Source organism: Frankliniella occidentalis, unplaced genomic scaffold (genome assembly GCF_000697945.3).
Source record: "Frankliniella occidentalis isolate FOCC.00 unplaced genomic scaffold, Focc_3.1 Scaffold8, whole genome shotgun sequence".
Lineage (NCBI taxonomy): Eukaryota > Metazoa > Arthropoda > Insecta > Thysanoptera > Thripidae > Frankliniella > Frankliniella occidentalis.
This window is the reverse complement of record NW_026267138.1, coordinates 2246792-2256915: the sequence shown is the minus strand read 5'-3', so window position 1 is coordinate 2256915 and position 10124 is coordinate 2246792. Positions and strand designations below refer to the sequence as shown.

Genomic DNA, 10124 nt, shown 5'->3' with positions numbered 1-10124 from the left:
AGCTTACGTGCCACTGCCGGACCATAGAGAGCTAGCAGAGCCAGCAGCTCGCCGCAGCACCGCGCTTTTCACGCTTCCTTTCAGACCCGGACGCTAATTTCACGGAAGAAGAAAACGTCTCGGACGTTCTTTGCTCCGTCTATTTCCTTTTCTTTTTTTGGACCACGTTTCGTTATTAATTTCGGCTTAGTCTCATCCTACGCGTAGCAGAGATATGACTTTTTTGGTGGGCAACTCGTCACTCGTCTGAGGCTTTCTTAATTTCACGACCCAGTTTTGAGGAATTTTCTGTGAAAAGTGTACTGTATATGCGTTTTGCCAACTAGTTCGCGAGTTGTGCTCATGACGGTGTAGCTCAATGAAGTCGGACTGGTGCATCCTGAGGCATTAGACCCTCGTATTGCTGCAAAGGGCTGGCGGGCGTGGCGGGGCGTGGCGGGGCGTGGCTAGGCGTTGCGGCTTCCTCATCAGGCGAGGCTGCAAACACGCACGCCGCGCCCAGGCGCCCAGGGGCCCAGGACTAGGAGCCCGAGGGGAGAAGAGGAGGTGTAGAGGGGGCTGCTGGGAGATCCGTGCCGTGGAGATGATTGTCAGGTGGAGGAGAGCCGGCAGCATCCGCCTCACTTAGCGATTATTGTGTCCACCCCGACGTGTGTGTGAGGGGGGGGGGGGGATAAGGGTGAAGGGAGGGAGGAAAGGAAAAACTGGCAGCCCCCCTGTAGCTTTACATGGTGCACTCGGAAAAGTTTTTCGTGTTTGTGCAAGAAATTTTGATCTGACGTGTAATATACTTTTAAACGTTCAACATATTGAACATAGTCTCCACAAAGATCCGACCACCTATAGGTAAGTGCAGTTGGTGCGAAAACTTTAGTACCTTTGGTTGAAAAATTAATTTACGCGGAATTGTATTTCTGAATAAGTCATTAACATGTTTGTATACCATTAGATCCTTTGTCTGATTTTCTAATTTTTTTTTTCTTAACAACGCCCGTTTGAGTCTGACCAGTATTATTGGGGTAAAATATGAAAATGAGGATGTGGCGTGCGCGTTCATCGCCCGAGTTTATTTCGCGTGGTTGCTTTGCAGCGACAGCGACAGCGGAAGGACACTCACACACATACTCACACACGCGCGCGCACAAACACACACACACACACACACACACACACACACACACAGAAGACAGTGAGCCCCCAACCCCCTCCAACCCCACTCGCAGGGAGGCGATTACGCCATAAATTTCCCCCGCGCTCATGTGGGTCGAGCAGGTCCGTGCGGAGCGAGAACGGAACGCTTTGGATGACGTATCTCCCTCCCCCCTCCCTCTATCCCCCCCTCCTCTTTCTCCGTACCCGCCGGGCCCGACCCTGATTCAGGGCAGGTGCGACAAACTTTCTTCGATCACCGAGTGGTGCGCGCCGCGGGCTGCTCCGCTCTGCTCCGCGCCAAGTTTGGACGGCGGGGCGGGCAGACGTCTTTCCGTGACACGGGGTGGGAGTTAGACGGAGCGGGGGCGGCAGGCGGCAGGTTCAAACACCTCAATTGCACCGTCGAAAAAAGTAAAAAGTATTTTTCTTTTTTTATTTTGTATAATATCGAAATGGCTTTTCGACGATATGAACGAAACGTTCTGATTAGATGATGCGTGAGCCGATCATATGCTTCGAACCATATCGCTTCTTGCCAAGCGTAACACAAAATGGAAATGCTTTTCTCGCTCATTTTATTGGAAAAGAGCTCATTGAAATCTTTAAATCCAGGAGTTCCTCAAAGGTTTCCATTTTTCGTTTTAAAAAAAAATCAGTAATTTTACCATGCTTGTGGATTGCATTTCGTTGACAAAGCGTTTCGTTTTTTTTAGGACTTCATACATGTTTTAAGTGTTTGTATGTAATAGGGGTGTAGTAACAGGAAGGGGGGGGGGAAGGGGCATGTAAAGGACCAAAGGGACTGCATTTGGACACGGAGAAGAGATGCAACGAGCTCCTCCAAAGCAGAGAGAATGGAGGTCCCGTTTTTGTGCCCTTGCACGCTGTAGCACAGAGTCGTGCTCTGCGTTCCGACTTTGTCCCCAGAAGGCCGCAGCCAGCCCGGCCTAGCGCGGCGGTTTGACATTTGGTCGAGTGCTTCGCCGGGCGTCCCCGGCCCTAATCCCTCCCCTACAGACGAGTGAGCCTCGCGGCGCCCTGATGAGCCTCCCCCCTCCCCCTCCTCCCTCTCGGCCCCGGCCCAGATCTGACAATAGTGGAGTGCCACTCCAGGCCGGCCCTGCCCTCCCGCCCGCCTTTGGCCGCCCAGGATTAGCGCGGGCTTTCGCCACCTTTTGGACGGCGTGGCGTGGCGCAGCTGGGCGCGGCGTGGTCAGTGCTGCTGGAGGGCCTCACACGGGGATCTAGGACTGCGAGGGCCATGGGGCGGCCACCCTTGTCATTTGTCCTCCATGATGTATGGCGAGGATTCAAGCGTCCACGCCTGTCCACCCCCCGGCTCGCCACCCCCAGCGCGGCGCCCCGCTCGCGCGCAACCCCCGTTTCCCCGACCCCATAGCACTCTCCCCCATCCCCCACCCCCACCCGACTCACTCACTCCCCTCCTCACATTCCTCCATCGCCCCCTCTACCCTTTTCTTTCCCCCTTCCCCTTGTGCACTTGAACCTCACCCATATATTGTTCTATCCGCTTTATCCGACCATCCCTCTATCTCGCTCGCACAATGCCCTCTTTCCTTTTGTCGCTCACAATTGCACTCTTACCTCCTCGCCCCTCCACCTTCATTTCAACACGCACGCACACACATACGCGCGCACACACGCACGCACACAGTCACACATGGAATGGCAGAAGGCAGACAGACGGACAGCCGCTCGAACAGTTGGACAGACAGATGGAGAGACAAGTGAGGTCGGCCCTCCCTTCCCGCCCTTCTGTTTGCCATTTGACGCTATCTCCATCGAGGAGGGAGAGAGTAAACGCCGGGGGGGGGGGGGACTGGTGACATTGCTGATGTCGCCGGCTTCCTACACATCACTGTGTGTTATGTATTTGTGTACGCGGACATGTGTGTGCGTGGAATGTTAAATACAGGCAAATCACCAAAATGCTCGGTCATATATAAAACCGGGAGAAAAAACAACATGATTTCCGGGGGACGTGCCGAGTGGTGGTTCTCTGGTGGTGTTTCTGCTCTCTACCCGCCGCGCCTCCTCAAAAAAACTGTCGTTGAGGGGCGGGGGGGAAAGGGACAAGGGGTTGGTATGACGCCATGGCGAATGAGAAAAGGGGGAGCAGTGGGGGGGGAGGTGGAACGACCGGCGGCCCATATTAAGCGTCATTGCAATATCTCTGGCTGACTCATAACGGGGTATCGCGGCAATCACCTCGCCCATTTGAACATTTGCCGAGGAGGGATATTGATTCGATATTTTGCCTCGGGAGGAGGAGGGCAAACAGACCGACCCCGTGTTTGTTCCGAAATCACATATTCTGGCGGAAGGGACGGGGTGGTGCGGGGGCGGGGCGTGGGTGGAGCGTGTCCTCAGTGGGACGCCAGCGCGGCGCGCAGCGCGTACACGCACCGAAATTATTGTTGTTATTAAGATGGCAAACAGCGATGACGACTGCTTTCCCTGCTCTCTCGTGTCAGCAGAATAGCAGCAGCAGCGGATGCATGCGGATGTGGAAATTTGTAACGGCACTCTATAATCTGTAGTTTGTAAATGCACGTAGGTGTACAGTTAACTCGTTCGGATGGCTTATGAAGCGCTCCCCCTCCCACCCCTACCGCGTTGTAACAGTATCTGCTATTTTTTGCTCAGCTCCCAGAGCTTTTCTTTCCGCTTCGACGTGGGCGTGCAGCGTTTCGGCCTGGGAGGGTTCCTGGGGGATTTCCGGCGGAGTGGAGCCGAACAACAGGGCATGTTATGGAATCCCGCGATCCCCGATCCCCGGCAATGAGATTCCCCAGGGATGCAAGCAGCGCCCGTATTGACAATAGGCATCGGGGCGGCAGCCAGGTAGACCAGCTCACAATTACTGGGCCGTCTTTTGCTCTCGTTTTTCCTCCTCTTTCTCGCTCTCGTTTCCAGTCGCCATATATTTCTCGCTCTTTCCCTTTATCTCACTGCTCTCGCTCCCACTCTTCCGCTTGCCGCTATTGTTAAGTTAGTTTCGTCGTCCACTTTTTTGCTCCATGTTTGGCAGGGGCAGGTGAAGCAGGCGCGCGCTGCTTGCAATACTTTTTGTTCCTTTCTTTTTTGTTTTATTTATGTTTTATTCCGCCTTGATTATTTCGGGACGATATCTCGTTCGTATTTTACTCAGCTTGATGTGGCGCGCATCGGCGCAGCAGCGCAGCGGTCTCCGGTCGCCTCATCGCTCCGTCCTCCGGCCCCGCCTACATCCTGTTTCGATCCCCTTTTCGATTCTCGAAGCACCCCCAACCCCCCTACCCCGTCCTCTCCCCCTTCTCCCGCATGGTTGCCTGCCTGCCTGGCTAAACCGCGCGCCCTACTCCACCACGGAATTTACGGGGACGGTTTCAATGGACGACTCGGCACGAAGCAAGCCTGGGCGGAGCGGGCGAGGGGGTTGCGGTGGGAGGTTCCATCTGTCCCGAATACCGCTGCCAAACACACACCGCCACGCACCTCCATGCGTGGTAGGAGTTGAGAGAGGAGGGGGGGGGAGTCACGTGGTTCGACGTCCACTCCGGCAGAGTCCCAGGGGCTGCAATCGCCCAGTGCTCTGCTGGGTCGCGATATGGCCGTCGCTATCGGCGGGGATTCTTTCAATTCGGCTAATGCAGCGCGCTGGCCTGGGCCGGACTGGCCGTGCCCGCCACCCCCGGCCCTGAGGGAGCAACGGCCGTCCACCCGTCGGTATTTTTGGACCAGCAGATGTCTACACATCAGGGTAATTGGATGAGCTGTGCTCTCCCTCTGGAGCAAGCAACATGGAAAAACAAAAAGTTGATAAGTTGTACTTTTTAAAGGCGATACGATTTTAGTGCGTTTACAAAAGCAATAAAACTGCTAAAGACACTAATTTTACAGCTCCTTAATGCCTTTTACAGAAACTTAAATCTTATTTAGCTCCACTGTAAAGGTGAGACTAACAGTTTTGTTTTTACTGTGGGGAGCTAAAATATTGTTATGAAAGTCAATAACATCAAATTTTCAAGAGGATGTCGAAATCTTAAAAAGTGCTGTTGATGTACACCTTTTGAACAAAATCGCTGGGATTTGTTGAAAAAGTAATTCTTTCGCCCACGCATCGAATCATCATCAACGTGTTGATCTTCGGTTTTATGCAAATAGAGTTATGGTTGAAAAGTGATTTCGCCACCCGAGTCGGCGCCCTGATCATGTTTGTCCGCCGTGCCCTCCCCGACAGCCGGCCTCATGGCGCGCGGGGGACGGGGCAGGGCGGGGCGCCCAGCCCTCCAGGCCGGCCTTATCGGGTTGCATAAATCAGAGGCTTTGCTTAAAAAAGGGGAAAAGGAAACGGGTGTGGGGAGAGAGGGAGAGGGGGGCACTGCGACAATCAGTACACTGTTGTGCGGAGCAGGGGCCTCTCGCTGATCGCGGCCAGGTGCAGGTGTGGGCGGGGCAGAGGGGCATGCAGACTGCTTTTATTTCACTCCCGGCCCGGCACGTGGTCATAAATTGATGCCATCCCCTCCGCCCCTCTCCCCCTGCAGGACGCGCGCCGATGGTCATTGACGCGGCCCCTTCCTCTACCTCCCCTTCCCCCGTCTCACGGACGGCCCGTCTCAATCTCACTAATGCGTTGGGGCATAAGTCCACGCCACCGACAAACAAAATTGTCAAGTGTGGTCATCAGGCAGCCGGCCCTATCGGGTGGCCGGCGGCGGCCCGGCGCGGGGCCGCTCCCCAGCCCTGCGGGGAAACGCTGACGTGACCAGAAAAAATTGTCGTGCACGAGACAACATTACTCTGTGAAGATAAAAAGAACATGGGAAAGGATCGCGTTTTGACCAAATGTTCTAACGTGATGTCTTTATTTTGTTTCAGGTAAATGAGGAGCATGTGTATGCTGAAGTCTCAAGTAACGAGTACACGTCTTGGGTAAGCCTTGCAACTATTCTATCCGTAATATTTATACGTTTCGTTGAGAACCAGTCTCGATCGGTCAGGCGGCGCTGCTCGGGCAAAACCCAGGGTCAAAAAATGTCATCAATTTGTCCGCGTCCTGCGTCTTGGCATGCGCGCGCTGGCATGTTTTATTACCTCTTTAAAAGTTTTTACCCAAAAAATGGCGAATAATTTAAGGCGAAAAGTTTGGTGCCAAAAAAAAAAGAAGAAATAAGAGGAGCGGGGGGGGGGGGAGCAAGTCGAACAGATGCAAGGAAAGACAAAAAGTTAATGGGCGTGCTGTAATCGTCCGCACCACGCCGAGCCGCGCCAGTGCTAACTTTCATTGGGGGGCGCGTTTAAAAATGACTGATCTTCTTCATGAAAAGTTTCTTCTCTTCCCTTTGCCGCAATTTTTACTAGTTTGCGAAGTGGTGGCGTCCCCACCATCGCGCCCGGCCGGCTGGACGAACGTGGGCCTCTTCACTCGTCGATCAGCTCAGGGACCCCTGTGGAGTCCAGGGTAGGCAGACCCGCGGTACTCAGGCGCCCCCGCGCTGCCTACCCGCCCGGCGCCCGGGCCGTGCTCCAGCAGCGGGACTGCAGGAAATGTTACTCCGTATTTATTTTTTGTGCGGTATGGCCGAATTACTCGTTCTCAGCCGCCGCGCGGGTCATTCAAATCCCTCCCCCCCTCTTTCTCCTTCTCCATGTCGTGCTCCGCCACATTGCAGCGACCCTCGTACAATATCTGGCCGCCCCAAGGAGTCTGAAGGGGCCGAGGGCCTGCAGGCGGGCCTCCCCTGCCCGTAGTGCTCCGCCCCCTATACAGCCCTGGCCCGTGCCCCACCGGCAAATCCTCGGAAAGGGTCGCCGTCCCAATTCATAATTGATAGCGAAAGTCCCCGTGCCTTTGCCAGCCGACCTCATATCAGCAATAGGGCCTTGGCGGAGCGGGGGTGCATGCCATCGGGTTTAAGTTGCCTTGCGACCCGACCTCATGAGTAAGTAGTGGCAAGACCCCCCCCCCCTTCTCTCTCTCTCTCTCTCTCTCTTACCCACTCACACACTTCTCCCCCTTCCCCTAACTCACACGACTTCTCCCTCTGCCCTTCACACCCTGCCATTAAATGCCCCTCCTTTCCTTTCACTCGATCACCCCCTCCTTCCCTCCTCTCCCCTCCCCAAAGTCACACTAATCTGGATTTTACTTTCACCCCTCACCCCGAACATCGTGCCTACCCCCACCCCCTTGATCCCCCTCAAACCACCACTGCCACCACATCCATCGGACTGGGGAAACTTTGCTCTCGTGGGAGCACTATCCCTTAACATCTTTCACCATATACTTTTATACATCAAGTTTCCGCTTTTATGGTCAATATATAATTTCACATCCCCGCTTGCGGCGGCAGTCTTACGGTGCAGCACGCAAACGCTCTGTGCCGAAAGAAAAACACGAGGGCGGGAAAAGTAACATCGGTCCCTACGGGCCGCCGTGATCGAACGGAACGCCGAACAGTCTGAAAGTAAGTTTGAACAGAGAGCGATTTTTCGTCCCCTATCCGTCGTATCAAAGCAGTTTCGGTGGTGCCTCTCTTCATTGCCGCCACCCTGTCGCATAATCGGAAAATGCTTAAAACTATGTGCAAACTAGGTAGACGGGTGAACATCGGTTTTCCTAGTTTGAAGACACGTTGGCTCACCTCGGCTCACCTCGCCAGGTATCTGGCCACACAGCTTGGCAAACATCTCATTCTGCCGCCACGCCGCTCCACCCCAGCGAGGCTTCCAGCCGCCGCCCCCCGTCGTATCCATCGCTGTTCCCAAACTTTTCACACTAAACTATCGAAATTCCCCTGTGACGTCTCGCCTCGGGGGCACTCCCATATCGGGGGGCTTGGGTGTGGCGCGCCGTGGCGGGCGGGAACCCTCTCACCTGGCCCCGTTGTGTTGGGCCCCGTTACTGTCAGCGTATGATAGACACGGGGGCGCGCACACAGCTTTAAGACCTGCTCAGGCGGGCGCTTTAACACAGGGCGTAAAAAAATGTAGCGGGTAACAAAAAATTTTTCTAGTCTTTTCGTGGGTTTTCTTAGTAGAAAAACACTACATTTACACAGTGATCGGATTATATCTTCACACACATCGTGTACCTCTCTGGTGCCATGCATTGATTATGTTGGAGGAATGATTTACCATTTCCTCTCTTCACATCCAGATGTACAGGGGAAAAAAGTGCAATGGGAAGCATAGAAGCCCCAGGCCCCATCAGGGCTGGCTGGCAGCAGGGCTATGCAGTGATGTGTGCTTTCACAAACAAGGAAACGTGTCGCATGATTTATGTGTTTCTCTCCGTGACTGGAAGCAAGCGCGGGAGGAAAAACTTGGATCAAAAAAGAAAGAAAGCGTGCGAGTGAAGTGCAGACTCACATTTTCTTTAAGGCGAACAGAATTCTTTATTTAGGGTATTTAGGGTGAAAAGCTCCTGTTTTTGAGGGAACCGTGAAGATCGGTAGACGACATATTTTGCCAAAATTTACCGGGAACGCTCGTTTTGCTGCTGCACGCAGCACGTACCCCCACTTAAGATACCCCACCCATTACCCCCTTTATTTTCCCACTCTTTTTTAAGTCGTTCCGTAAAGATGGGGCAGAACCCTGTCGTGGGACCGCCGCACTTGCTTCAACAAATTTCGCCGGCCCAAACCTCATCCCTTCCAAAGTGTCTGTCTGGCACAATTCCAGCGCAAAAGTCTGCTGGGGCAAGGGTGGGAGAGTTATTCCCTAGCGAAAAAATGTTACAGTTGCAGTCATATACTGACTGGCACCCGGAAGAATATTGGCGCATTTTGTTCATATTCGCGTTGCCATCGCGGATATTCTCCTCTCTAATTAAAAATGTAACGTCGCCTGTATCATCGCGAAATGACAAAGGAACACGCCCAAGTAATGACGTGCTGTGTGAAGAGGAAAAGAGAAGGCGGGAAGTGGAAGGGGTGGCAATGGAGTAAAAGGGAGAGGGGAATCATGGGGCGAAGGGATGAGGGGCATGAGGAGGGGATGCAACGTTTGCTCTTCCTGGGCTGAGGAGCTTGATGAAATTTAAAATGGTGAGGCGACACGTCTGCCCGCCCAGCATCCTCGCTCTGTCTCGCTCATTTCGTGTGCCGCGCGCCCAGCAGTTTAAACTTTTTAATGTCACTGGCGTTTTCTCCTTTAATTAACCATGAATCTTAAGCACCGTGCGCGCGCGCTCCCACTGCCCCGCCTCGCCCCGCCTTGCCCCGCCTCGTACGTGCGCGTGCCGCCGCTCGGATCAAAGGGCACACTGCAAAGTGTGTAAATCATGCTTGAAAAAGCAGAGGAATGTAAAACTTAAACGTGCACCTTCCTTCTCTTCGCTGCTGTTTGGGAGTGTGCGTGCATTGCGAATACAAATGTATCACTGGAATGCAGACATTTTAAAAGACATTGGAGCTGCCTCCCTCGCAATATAACTAAATAAAACTCCCAATGAGTGCTGTTTGGCGCTCCGCCGGTTGCGCGGCCCCTTTACTCCTCCTCTCCCCAATACATCACGCCGAGATGAGCAGAAAAATCCACAGCTTTGAAACTGCAGCGGCGAGATTTCTTCTCTCTCCGAGCCGCCCCTCCCTCCTCTGCCCCACTCCTTGAAATACCGCCCTTACATAATTTTGCCGTTGAGCCTACACGCCGATATTATGCTAAAAGGTGGAGCAAAGTTTTCGCGCGGGATGTAAACATTAAGCGAGCGAGCGCCAAAACTGCCTCGGAGGAAACGGCGCGGCGCGGCGAGGAGGCGCGGCGCCCACCGCCAGGCTGTTTTATTTGCACGCATTCAAACCGTATCGCCGCGCTTGTACCGTGCACCGTGACGTCACGTTATTAAACTTCGTAACGCCCCATCGGCCCTTGCTGCGGCTGTTGCGGTTTCCTCTCCCAACCAGTGCTGGATATCGTGTTGGTTTTGTGTGTTCTCGCCTTCTTTCGATGTGTGTGTGTGT

General features: G+C 53.9%; 1 protein-coding gene across 6 annotated transcripts in view; it reads left to right on the top strand.

The window, feature by feature from the left end:
• LOC113213577 (CUGBP Elav-like family member 2) overlaps positions 1 to 10124 on the top strand; it is a 275917-nt gene that overhangs the window by 215126 nt on the left and 50667 nt on the right. The window contains exon 5 of one of the 6 annotated variants that reach the window (XM_052275216.1): positions 6037 to 6312. The exons of the other annotated variants lie outside the window; for them this stretch is intronic. Coding sequence (XP_052131176.1) covers positions 6037 to 6044 — 8 coding nt within the window. The 3' untranslated portion in view covers positions 6045 to 6312. Of the gene's footprint in view, positions 1 to 6036; positions 6313 to 10124 lie in introns of those variants that run through there. 6 annotated transcript variants of the gene reach the window in all.